This window comes from Pipra filicauda, unplaced genomic scaffold, assembly GCF_003945595.2.
Source record: "Pipra filicauda isolate LSUMZ 115617 unplaced genomic scaffold, ASM394559v2 scaffold152_size1767362_pilon, whole genome shotgun sequence".
In the NCBI taxonomy this organism is placed as follows: domain Eukaryota; kingdom Metazoa; phylum Chordata; class Aves; order Passeriformes; family Pipridae; genus Pipra; species Pipra filicauda.
In genome coordinates, this window is record NW_024104018.1 from 1,500,086 (window position 1) to 1,512,811 (window position 12,726).

The following is a 12,726-nucleotide window of genomic DNA, read 5'->3' on the forward strand; positions in this document are numbered from 1 at the left end:
TGCGGAGAAACAACCCGCCGAGTTCCGCTGCTCCCGGCGGGAATCCCCGCCAACAGCGGCCCGGGCTGGGACACGCGTGGAGAGGGACATGGACAGGGAGAGGGACACACACGGGCAGGGACATGCACGGCAGAGCACACACATGGCACAGCACACACGTGGTGAGGCACACACGTGGCAATGAGGCTCAACCAGGCCAAGGGCCGGGTCCTGCCCTTTGGCCACAACAACCCCCGGCAGCTCCAGGCTGGGCCAGAGGGGCTGGAGAGCAGCCAGGCAGGAAGGGAACTGGGAGTGGGGATGGACAGGGAGCTGAACAGGAGCCAGAGTGTGCCCAGGGGGACAAGAGGGCCAATGGATCCTGGCCTGGCTCAGGAACAGGGTGGCCAACAGGGCCAGGGAAGTGATTCTGCCCCTGGACTCAGCGCTGGGGAGGCCACCCCTGGAGTGCTGGGTCCAGTTCTGGGCCCTCAGCTCAGGAAGGACATGGAGGGGCTGGAGCAGGGCCAGAGAAGAGCAACGAGGCTGGGGAAGGGACTGGAGCACAAGTGCTGTGAGGAGAGGCTGAGGGAGCTGGGGGGGCTCAGCCTGGAGAGGAGGAGGCTCAGGGGAGACCTCCTCACTCTCTGCAACTCCCTGACAGGAGGGGGGAGCCGGGGGGGGTTGGTCTCTTTTCCCAGGCAACCATCAGCAAGACAAGAGGACTCGGTCTGAAGCTGTGCCAGGGGAGGGTTAGGTTGGATATTAGAAAGAATTTCTTTGCAGAGAGGGTGCTCAGCCCTTGGAATGGGCTGCCCAGGGAAGTGGTGGATTCTCTGTCCCTGGAAGTTTTTAAGACAAAACTGGATGTGGCATCAGTGCCATGGGCTGGGAACCACGGCGGGGTTGGATCAAGGGTTGGACTTGATGATCTCGGAGGTCCCTTCCAACCCAGCTGATCCTATGATTCTATGAACACACGTGGCAGCACACACATGGCAAAGCACACATATTTCAAAGCACACATATGGCACAGCACACACGTGGTAAAGCACACACATGTCAAAGCACACACATGTCAGCACACACACGGCATGGCACACACATGGCACAGCCCACACATGACACAGCCAGACATATGTCAAAGCACACATATTTCAAGGCACACGTGTCACCGACACTGTATTCTTATTTTTCACCATTAAAAGCAGTCACCAGCCTTCGTGTGGCACCACTGCTTTAAACTTTAACTGTGTAATCATCATCATAAACTGTAATTCATCAGGGAGAATTCATCAGCAAGACATTTACACTCATTGCCTTAAAATGTTACTTAAAATGTAATCTTGACTTTAGGTACTTAAAACCTGCAGCTTCTCACTACTCTGCACACTGGGACACCTTATGAGAATTTTACACTTTCTCCTTTTTTAAGGATTTAGTCCTCAGTATTTAACAATGAGGCACAGTTAAAATTCATGACATTTTTTGCCTTCTTCAGGTTTTTCCCCCTTTCTTTTCAGGGTGTCTGATTTTACCAAGTTTTTAAAGTGTGCAGAAGCACATAATCTCCATAAATACCTCAGTACTGCTCTTCTTTTTAATTATTCTTATTATTACTTCCCAATGGTCAGGTAATCAATCCATGCCTTTGCATGCACTAAACAGCAAGAGGTGCTACAGTCACATGTATCTCACTCAATAGTAAATTCAAAATAAACTGCTGCTTGCAGGCTTTTAGTTTCCCTTGTTCAACTCAGTCTCTTGCCAGCTAAATTTCTCTGGAATAATAATCCCTGAGGTATTTTTTGAGAGCTTGGTGCATTGTCCAGTTCCTGCACCAACATGTCAAATACCCTGAAAATAAGTTATTTTCAGTGTTAGACTCAAGTTACTTTGCAATTAAGGTCGTTGTGGCCAAAGCATTTCAGCAAAAGATAAGGAAATGCAGAGTCAGAGGAGGATTTATTTTTCCAAGGATGACAGCGGAAAAGGAAAAGCATTTTTCCCTGGAAAACAAATCCTCCTCTGACTCTGCATTTCCCCGTTCCCTCTCTACACACTCTCCCAGAGCCTGGGAGTCACCAGATCCCTCAGGATGTTTCCCCAGTGTCGTTACAAAACCAGCCTGGTTTAGATAAAGCATCAGCTCGATCCTGGGCTGTAATAGTTTGAAGTAAGAAAAAAACATGGACAAAAATGAGGAAAAATTTAATTGTAGAAACAAATATTTAACCCAAACAATAAAGCAGCTTGTGAATTAGTAGAAGCTCAGCAGCTAAAGGCAGCATTCCTGCCAGGGCATTCCTTTTTAAGTGCAATTCCCTGAGTGGAACTGATGTTTCTGCACTGCCCCTTTCCCTTTTTTTTCTATTTTAATTCCATTAGTAATTGGATTTGATGAAATTACAGGATTTCTTTCAGGTATTTGAGTTCTGGTGGCCTTCAGCAGCCTCAGCAGGACTGGAGTTGTGTCAGAGCCACCTTCTGAAGATCTGGCACTTCAACAAAGCAGGTCTGTTCCAGGCTTTGGATTGGGATTACACAGGGCTTTTGGATCCAAAATGTAGGAAATCATATATTTATCCCACTTTGGAGTATGTGAACTATATAAAATTTACAAGATACAAAATTTGCAAGTTTGCATTAAATCTTAGATGATGTTTCAAGTGTGATAAAGGCTTTCTCTATGTCTTTCATCTGGAAGCCCAAGCAGTGAGTTTTGCTGCATTTCCATGCAGAGCCTGTGCCATTGCACGAATCAGAAAGGCAGCAATTCCTCTTTTCCAAGGATAAATTTCAAACATAAAAGCACAGTTCCCATGCCTCTGATGCAGCAAAAACTCGGAATTTGAGGAGTTCACTCTGAGTTCCTAGGTGGCATCCCCAGTATCCTCCTCAAAGCAAACATATGCTGCTCCCTTTGAGACATATTTGATGTTCTCTATTTCCCCACCGCCGTTACTCGGCTTTTGGAAGTGGATTTCGATCATGTCCTGGATACTTTCCTCATCCTCTTCCACCTCCTGGATTCCTTTCAGCAGGATGGTCTTCTTAGAAACCCCACAGTATGTCTGTGGAGGAAAGGAAAACACGCTGGGATCACACAGCAGGGACTGGCAGGTCTGGGAATTCAATCCCCTGAGCAGGCATGGCTGGGATCTTTGGTTAGGTTAAGATTTTGGATAGTGGGGTGTATTCCTGGCACTGGAAATAGCAGGAATTCTGAACTCCACCATACACTGCTCTGAAGGGTCTGGAGGGGCCATATGAGGAGTGGCTGAGGGCACTTGGTTGGTTCATCCTGGAGGAGACTGAGGGGAGACTTTTCCCTGTTTGGAGCTCTCAGGGACAGGGTGGGATTGTTGGGGTGTCTGTGCAGGGCCAGCAGTGGGACTGAGGAGCCTTGGGGGTCTTTCCCCACTCAGGATATTCCAGGATTCTACTGAGTTCAGTGAATCCAGACTCCTTAACTGGAGTCTCCTACCCCCCTTTAACACACCCACACACTGGATTTGGGGATCTCTGATGACTCCAGAGCATCACCCCATAAAAACCCCTGCCAGGACATGCTCCACACCTGCAAAGCTGCCGTGTCTCCTGCACACACACACTCCAGCCCATGCTTTAATTACAAAGGGCTGATTGTATCCACAATTACATACACAATACTGACTGGATTACCATCTGGTCATAAAGCAAGAGGCAATTTCAGTGAGAACAGGATGAGCATTCTATGGGAATATGATGATAAGCTCTGTGTTACAGGGAGAGGAGTCAGTGTTTGGGCTGAAAGAGTGAATGAAATGAATGAAGGAGCAAATCTTTTTCTGCTGAGACTCTCCTTAGGGAGCAGCGTGACGGGGCTTTGAGGCTTGGAAAACACTGTGTCCATGATTAACCTCCTTCCCAACCACCTTCCTGCCATCCAGCACAGGCATTATGGTGAGTTCTGATACAATTTAATCAAGGCAAGACATGCACGCCCTTTAAAATAAATTACAGCTCTCCCACTGCAAAACATGAGATTATGGGCCTGTTGCAGACTCACACTTGCTATTAAGTTGCACAAAGGCCATGACACAAAAGCCCCTGCAGGGCTCAGGACTGAAGATTCTGCCCACAGCTCCTCTTTCCCACCTACTTGTTCTGTTTGCCAGCACTAGATTATTTTACCTGAAAGTTTTTCAAGCGTAGGTCGGCATGTGAGGAAACAAAAAGTGTGTAGCAACTTCCATTTGCAGAGAAAGGGTATTTAGGGGATCCCCAAAAGCTGTTGCTGGCTGAAATGGAGAATGAGAAAAAGAAGGGTAAGAGTAATGTAATTTAAACTGTGTTTTATAAGCATCTCAAAGAACGGACTCATCTTTATTACATGGATGTAGAAACTAATACATCATAAAATCATGGAATGTGCTGAGTTGGAAGGGACCCATGAGGATCATCAAGTCCAGCTCACACTTGTAGGTTCTTCATGTGCATTGTGCAAAAAGTTTATTTGGCACAAAAAAAAAAAAGGCAAACCCATGAAATACCCACAAAAGCTTCTGAAATAAATCTAAAGCAGCTGCTCTGAGTGGATGTGGCTCCACTGATCTTCACAGAATTGGGCAATGTGAATGCCTGCCTAACTTAACTTCTCTGTTGTGAAACAAGAGCCAAAATCAAACACATTCTCCTCGTTTTCTTTTTGCAATCCGAGTGTCTGGCAGTGCAAAACAAAACCCAGGGTTTTGACAAAGTTATGAAAGAAATCAAGCTCATAAAGTGTGATCAGCTTATGTTGGATCAAAAAAGGGCTATGATGAAACACTGCTTTATTTACAGAAGTGTGGGTGAAGCCACATCTTTGAGGGGTCTACTTAACTCCCTCTGGGACGAATTTGCTACATTAACATAGAAAGTAACCCAGAATGGACAATTCTGGGTACCAAAATATTCCATACTCTACCTCCAGGTCTGAGGAATGTAATCACAGCTCTTCTAGACTCATTGTCATAGGTCACATTTTCTATTTCTCCTCCTCCTCCCTTTTGAGTTTTGTAGAAATTCAGCTCTAATTTGTCTCTCATCCAATCTTCAGGAATGGGCAGCTCAGGTATGTTTGAAACGTTGATCTTCCTTCCAGAAACAGTGACGTGGAGCTAAAAATATAAATTTTCGGTGCACTTTGTGACTGAAAACGCTGAAAAAAAAGCAAACCCAAAGGTTTTTAAGAACTCCTATTTTTGTAGCTTCATATTTCACTTGTTTACCTCAAATTTGACTCCCATGTCAAGTGGAACAGGCAACACTCTCACATCTACTTTGTTGTTGTCCAGGTTCACAGTGTGCTTCCCCTTTTTTATCAGTCTCTGAGCAACTAAGGAAAATCAGACATGAAAAGCCCTGTTCAATCATTGTAAAACCAAAACTATTCCCCAGTCTCTTAAGCAAAATGTCCTTTTGCATCAATAAAGAAGAAATAAATAACAATTAGGCAACCAGATCCCACTGTTCATATCTTCCATAAAGTCTCCCTGGTTACAGGCAAAATATTATAGTGTATTAAATATAATTAACTATATTATATAGAATATTAATTATAATTAATTATAACGTATGCATAATAATGAACAAGAAATAACACAAATAATAATAAATATATAATAACAGATATAAATAATATAATATATATATAAATACATTGTGAGGGGTATAGAATAGTAAAACTTTCGTGCTGTCAAAAGATGCTCTTTTTGTGTGAAATATTAATACTGGACTTCTCCCCTTTCATTCCAAATATCCCTGGATGAAAACCACATCACTGCCAGGTGAAACACATCAGAAACATCGACTTTTCCAATTAAAAATGTGCATCATACCTTCTTCATCTTCAAAAGTCAGCAGTGCCTGGTTCTGGTTCAGCCTGAAGGGGATCTTTACATTTGCATCAAAAACACAGCGAGTGTCCATATCTGCACAATTGCTCATGCCTTCCATGTGGCTGAACTTCAGCTTCATTCCTGCCACCTTTTTCTGAAGCTAAAATGTCAGAATAGAGAGAGGGAATAGAATAATTTCTGTAGCTTCCTGCAGAACAGAAGGAGAATGGTAATTCTTCCTCGAAATGCTACGTGTATTTTGGGGTTTTTTTAAGGTTTGACAGCTATAATTGACGTCATGGTTGGTAAAACAGGTCGAACTCCTCAAACTAAAGTGACTTGCTGTGCTGCCTGTTCCTGGGATTTTTGTCAGTTGGGTGGTTTTTTTCCCTTTTATTAACTCTGAACTTAAAATTGACTTTACCCAGTGAAAATTCCTTTGCAGTGCACAGGGATTCCCACCTGCAGAAGCAGAATCCTTGGGGTATTTAAAAGATGTAAAATACAAGTATCAGAGTCCTGGTGTTGCCATTTCTTTTTGCATCACTGCTCTACAGCAATGGGAGAGCTGGTCTGCTGGAAGGTTCCCTGCTCAGCACAGGGAGTTGGAATGAGAGGAGCTTTAAGGTCCCTCCCAGCCCAAACCAGTCTGGGATTCCATAATTCTAGGCCATTTGCTAATAAACAGCCTTTTGTGTTGCCATCTTGGTAAAATAGGTAAGAATACAGAAATATTTTACAACTAGGAGGGGATAAATTGTTCCTGAAAATGTTGGTTAGAAAAGGCTGCTCTGATGGACTTGAGGGAATTTCACATTATTTTTTTTTCCCCTTTATGTCATTATTTCAAAATAAAACCCTGTGTAGAAGAAAAATACTGGTTGTGTCAGGATAAAATAACCAGAATAATTAAAGCATTCCTGGCAATTATCTCCAAACCCATCTTATCTATGAACCTGCTTCTTTCCACTCCCTCTATTGCCAAGGGAAAGGGAGACACTCTTCCTGAAGATAATTCCAGCACTGGGAGTAGGTGCCTGGTCCCACTGAATCTCCTTCCAGAGGAGCTTTGTCCTGTCCAATGACTCCACAGCAAATTTAGGAGGCTGGACTTAACTGACATCTCTTAAACTTAGAACTGTAATTTAGAAAGCTAAAACCTAATAGTGTAATATTGTTAAGAAATGATCAGAGTTTTCATTTTACCGTAAATTCCCCAAAATAATTTTATTTCCTCCAATTCGGGATGAAAACGGGTTTTTAAAAGCTGGAATTTCCACGAGAGAAATTTTAATTTCGGAATTCTCCAGGGTCTGAAGCAGCTTCACCACAAGACACTGAGTTTAAATCTACTCAGCATCACAAATATTTATCTGGCTGCAAACTGAGTTATTGATGAGAGGTGTAATTTATGTAACATGAGATGTAATCACGTAATATGAGATGTATTTATGTAATATGAGAGAGACTCATAATCAAGTCAAGGTCAATAAAAGCTAAAATAAATGCTATATTTGCCATATAATGGCAAATGTATTTATACATTTCAGTCATATAATGACTTATTCAGTCATACAATGACTTATTCCCTTTCCTCCATCCTCTTGTCCCTGGGGATGGAATGAGATGAGCTTTAAGGTCACTTCTGACCCAAACCATTCCATGATTCTGTGAAAATAAAAATTTGCCCTTCTAAAAGATGAATGTAAAAATATTTCCAGGTTCACCTGAGTACTCTGTGCCTGCACTGAACTTAGTTCTTCAAGTTCTTTGTTGAGCTTTTCAATGTCTTTCTTCAGCTCAGCGTTTTCTCTGTACAGCTGATGGAGTTGGTCCTGCAGCCCAAAAAGTAGGAAATGCAAAATCAAACACAGAAATAAAGGCAAAAATAGAGTTCAGCAAAATCTGGACAGCTTCTGACATGCTGCTGCTCTTCCCTCTTTATGTTCTTCAGCAAGGAAGAGGGATGACCTCTCCTTCCTCCACACCACACCAGGCACAAAGCCCCTGGAACTAAATCCAGGAATTCCTGGACAGGGAACACGACAGAATGAGTAGAAAACCCAGCAGATGTTGTCAGCTCCAGCCATCCCCAATTAGAAGGTGGCTCCTTTAAAGTCATCAACCACTGGAGACATCCAGAGCAGTTCCCACCAGCTGAAGACAAGTTAAAACAAAAGCCAGATGATGAGAACGACCTTTTCTGGGTATAAAATCCAAACATTTGAGATTTAAGAGATGAAAGAACCAAACCCAACTTTCAGGTCATGTTGACCTGAATGTACTTAACCTATTAATTATATTTTAATAGTTTGTAATATTGGATTTCTTATCAGTGATCTACAGGTCAAACCAAACCTCCCCCAAATCACCTCCTCTGTCAGCCTATGGAATCTTCTCCTGCACCATGGAATATTGAGGGAATGACCCAATTAGCTCTAGAAACAACTAGTTCAAGGAAGAAAAACCCCCCTCAAACAGGTGCTGGTCTTGCCCAGCTCACTGTCACTTAAGAAATGCTGATCCCTTGGGTGCTGTAACCTCTTATAAAACAGAGAGCAGTGGAATCAACTCATTCCATTTTATCCACACCACACAGAACTGAAGCTCAAAGTGGAGAATCTTGGAAGAGGAAGACTGGTTTTGTCACTTTTCACCCACACAAGACAGACTTTATTTTGTTGCACTGTTTTTTAACCTGCCAGTGAAAAAGCTAATGTGTGGGGGGAAAATGTGGAGAACATTCTAGTTGTACATTCCACAAACTGGCAAAGCCATTTAAGCTGGAAAGAAAATATTACTCCTCTTTTCTCTAATCAACAGCTCCTTCACAACCCCTCAAAATCCTAACAGCCTTTTCCATACCTCAAGGGTGTCCCTATATATAATGCTGTCCTTCTGATCATTCTCCTGCAAGCCTTTCAGCTTCATCAGCTCCTCCTGTGCATTAGCACACTCTTCCTCAGCACATGCATTGGAGAAAAGAAGGTCAGCTTTTAGATTTTCAGCTTCCACAACTCTTTCCTGGGTAGCAAGAAGAAAAAAGATTTTAATTTCTTTTTTTCTTTTTTTTGTCCTTTATGGGAACAAACAAAACCTTGAGCGAGCCCTTTGTATTTATTTATTTTTAACACTTTGGGTAAATATTAGGCTTGCAAGAGTAGTTACCACTGAGAACAACACAAGCATTGAAAAAAAAATAGAGAACACGTTAAACATGTTATAACCAAGGGGGGGGGGGTTGATTTGGTTTTAGAAGGATGGATTAAAAGTCTTTATCTTTGAGCTAATTACCACCAATCCATGTGTTTTACAGAACTTGCCTTCCATGCCTTCAGTTCTTCCTTAAGTTTTTGCATGTTCTCCTCCTCTGTCCCAAAAGGATCGGGGGTTACCATCTCCTGCAAAGAAAAAGAGGCACACGCTGGTTCTCCCCTTCCCACATCAAACAAATGAGTCTTCAAAAACAGAAATAAACTCTGCAGCTGGATGGAGCATTTTGCCACAGCAGTGCCCAATCAAAATCCAAAGTATTTTGCCATTTCTCTCTAATTGTGCAGGCAAGAGATGTGGGGAGTCAAATATTCCATGATTAAATCTTCCTAGAACCTCCAGAGGAGAGCACACACCATATAATTTACCAAAAAAAAATCATTCACTTAGGCCTAATTATTGGACTATTTTAATGGCTGGGCAGGACAAAAATTAAGAAAATGTGGATTACTGGTCACTCATTATTATTTGCTAACTATCCAACTGCAAATATCCACAGGGTAATATTTGGATAATTAATAAAAGCAAGTTGTCTTCATGTTCTTCCACACAGAACTAAGGCCCTTGAACCCACAAATGTTTGGCTCTGTGCTTTCTCAGCAGTTCCTCAAAGAAAATGTTCAAATAAGGAAAATAAATGTCAAAATGGGATTCTTCCAAGAGCAAGGAGATTGGAAAATAAAAGGTAATATTAAGGAAGGTGATAAAAGAACCATTTCAGAATGGAAGTACTTCAGGGCAAAAGTTCACAAGCACAGGGAAACTACAATTGGATAAAGCCCAAAAAGACAGAAAATCTTCTTTGTTCTGTTTTGTTTCTATTGCTGCAACATTCTGCAGACGATAAAAAAAAAATCCAAAGAGATCCACTGAAACAATCCCCCCCCTTTTACTTAAAATTACATAAAACCTGAACAGGAACCATGAACTTTAGGCATGGAAAAGGTCTAAATTAGATAATCTTGTGAACTCTCTTGGTGATGCTGGGTATTTCCTAAAGACAACAAAACAGAAAGTGTTTTTTCTGCTACTTTGTCCAGTTTCAAATGCCTGTTAAGCAACAGGGGAATGCCCATCTGTGCGTTACTTCAAACTGGGAAAATATTCCTTCACTCGAGGGACTGAGTGCAGGAAAGCAGGAGGATGCACCTGCCAACAGCTGGAAGCTGGTAAGGAAAAGGACTCCTGTTTTTTACTGAAATATTATCTAAGACAACAGTTTTCAGCCTGAAAAAAAATGAAAAAAATGAGCAAGAAAACAAAAGAAATCCCAGGGAAAGTCCCATCCAAACACATGTGCACTGCTGGAATCGAATCAAGGGAGTCCCCAGGAAAAAGGAAATTCCCCTGAAAAACCTCCACAAAGAGATGAGCAAGAGAGGCAGGACAGGGAAGTTCTAACAGGATCTGGAATGCAGAGACTTTGGAATGAGACTCTCCCTAAGGAAAAGGAGGTGAGAATGAGCAATGTCCCAGATACTAAAGGGTGGAGGAAGGTGAGACAGACTTAGCAGTCCTAGAACAAACCTTCATGCAGAGATACATATCAAATACACATTTTATTCCCATCAGGAAATACTCACAAAACCATTGTCTCTTAGAGGTAGCGGGGGGCTTGTCAAATCCATCGAAACCTGAGGGACCAGGAGGAAAAAAAATGACAACATCGGGTGTTTTGTTTGGTGTTCTTTTTGCAACAGCGTATCAGGAAAGAACACCAGAAGCTGTGCTGAGCTAGAAGAACTTTTAAACTTAAATGTATCATTTTACAGGCAGAAGTGATAGATAATGGATATCTGAAGCCTCTTTCCTTCCTAAGCATAAAGAGAGACGGATGTCAGGAATTCTGCAGTGAACAATTCAACTTTTCTGTTCTAAATCTCTTTTACGCTACTTTTGTGCTGTTACACACATGGTAACATCCTGTGTGTTCTGGGCTTGAGAACCTGGAGAAAAAAAGGCTCTGGGGAGGCCTGAGAGTCCCTTCCAGGGCCTAAAGGGGCTCCAGGAGAGCTGGAGAGGGACTGGGGACAAGGGAGGGAGGGACAGGACACAGGGAATGGCTTCCCACTGCCAGAGGGCAGGGAGAGATGGGATAGTGGGAAGGAATTCCTGGCTGGGAGGGTGGTTGCCCAGAGAAGCTGTGGCTGCCCCTGGATCCCTGGAAGTGTCCAAGGCCAGGCTGGATGGGGCTTGGAGCAACCTGGACTGGTGGAAGGTGTCCCTGCCCATGGCAGGAGGTGGAACTGGATGGGCTTTAAGATCCCTTCCCACCCAAACCAGTCTGGGGTCCTATGAAACCTGCTTAATGCAAATGAAAACGCTTTTACACAGTGGATATTGTAGAATCTGGAATCCGCCGCCACAACATTTTGTGGAGGCAGATAAAAAGGGACTTAGAGGAGTTCATGGGTCACTCATCCAGATCTGATTCCAAGGTGCACAGGCTCCCAGGCAAATCCAGCCTGTGGATGCCGGGGTACGGCAAAGTTGGACATCCTTATACTACGGTTAGAAGAACCACAGGTTGATGCCCCTAGATTAAGGTTAGAAACCCCCCAGGTTGGACACTGAGCAGTGCCGGCACCCCAGAAGGTGCAGCCCAACATCCCGACCCATCCAGGCATTCCTGAGGCGAATCCTCCCCTTGGTTCAGACCCGCCGCCACCGAACCTGCTCCACTCACCAGCGGGGCTTGAAATCGAGTTAACCGCTCCAGAAATCCCTTCCCCGGTTTTGGATCGAGCAACCAAAACTCACGGACTTCTTTCTGTTCCGCTTCCTGAAAAAGAGGCAAGTGAAAGGGTAAATGAACAACATCTTCCCTTGGCTTCTCCGCGTCCCCTGCGCCCCGGGGGCTCCATCGCCGCTCACCTCGCGGGTGGGACCCACAGACACCGGCCCCGGGCTGAGGACACACCCCGGGGTTCCCCGGCTCCCCAGAGCCCTCCGAGCACTCCCCAGACCTCTCCTTTCGCTTTCGCTTTCCCGCCGGCGAAGGAGGAGCCGGAGCCGGCCCGGCCCCGTCACAGTCCCGGGGGCCCGGAGGGGACGCCCGGGGCAGCTCCACTCCCTCCCACAGCCGTGAGGGAGGTGGCGCCGGGCCCTCAGCCGAGCCCTGCAGGGGCCCCGGGACACGGGGGGAAAAAAAGGGTGGAGAAAATGGGGAAATCCCGGGAAAAGGCGGGGAGCGGGAGGGCTGGGAAAGGCGCCCTAGGGGAGGGCGTGAGGGCGGCGGGGGCGGCCATCGCCTCACGGCCGTCCCCTCCTGGAGCCTCCCGCCCTTTTCTGCGAAATAAAGTGACACAGACTCCACGTCCTCAGGCGGATTTTTAATTTATTTTTATTTATTTATTATGCATTTGGAATTCTCTGGGATTATGTTTGGATTATGAGGAGCACAGCTTCCTTCTGTGGCAGAAGACGTCAAATGTCCCCTCCGTGACACACAGAGCCCTCGCGGCAGATGGAGATGCCGCATTCCAAAAAAGCTAATTTATAGAAAAACTCTGGAAAACCATGTGTCAGGTTTTGCCACCTAAATGTGACCTCTAAAGGGATTTCAGGGGGAAAAAAAAAATCCACTTTGATTTCAGTGATGATCGGTTTG

General features: G+C 44.3%; 1 protein-coding gene across 3 annotated transcripts; it reads right to left on the bottom strand.

The window, feature by feature from the left end:
* Positions 1 to 2,169: 2,169 nt before the first annotated feature.
* On the bottom strand, positions 2,170 to 12,308 carry NMI (N-myc and STAT interactor). Of its 3 annotated transcripts, XM_027733987.2 has the most exons (11): positions 11,991 to 12,291; positions 11,803 to 11,898; positions 10,700 to 10,750; positions 9,167 to 9,244; positions 8,709 to 8,867; positions 7,571 to 7,678; positions 5,844 to 6,003; positions 5,235 to 5,341; positions 4,931 to 5,123; positions 4,156 to 4,262; positions 2,170 to 3,053 (listed from the first exon to the last, which is right to left on the bottom strand). In XM_027733987.2, the coding sequence occupies exons 3-11, from the start codon at positions 10,742 to 10,744 to the stop codon at positions 2,853 to 2,855; spliced, it is 1,158 nt and encodes a 385-aa protein (XP_027589788.1). In that variant the 5' UTR covers positions 10,745 to 10,750; positions 11,803 to 11,898; positions 11,991 to 12,291; the 3' UTR covers positions 2,170 to 2,852. The 3 variants fall into 3 exon arrangements, with proteins under 3 accessions (XP_027589788.1, XP_027589789.1, XP_039234940.1); XM_027733988.2 differs by lacking the exon at positions 10,700 to 10,750 and having other exon boundaries at positions 11,991 to 12,308; XM_039379006.1 differs by lacking the exons at positions 10,700 to 10,750; positions 11,803 to 11,898; positions 11,991 to 12,291 and adding an exon at positions 10,266 to 10,693.
* Between the last annotated feature and the right edge of the window lie 418 nt (positions 12,309 to 12,726).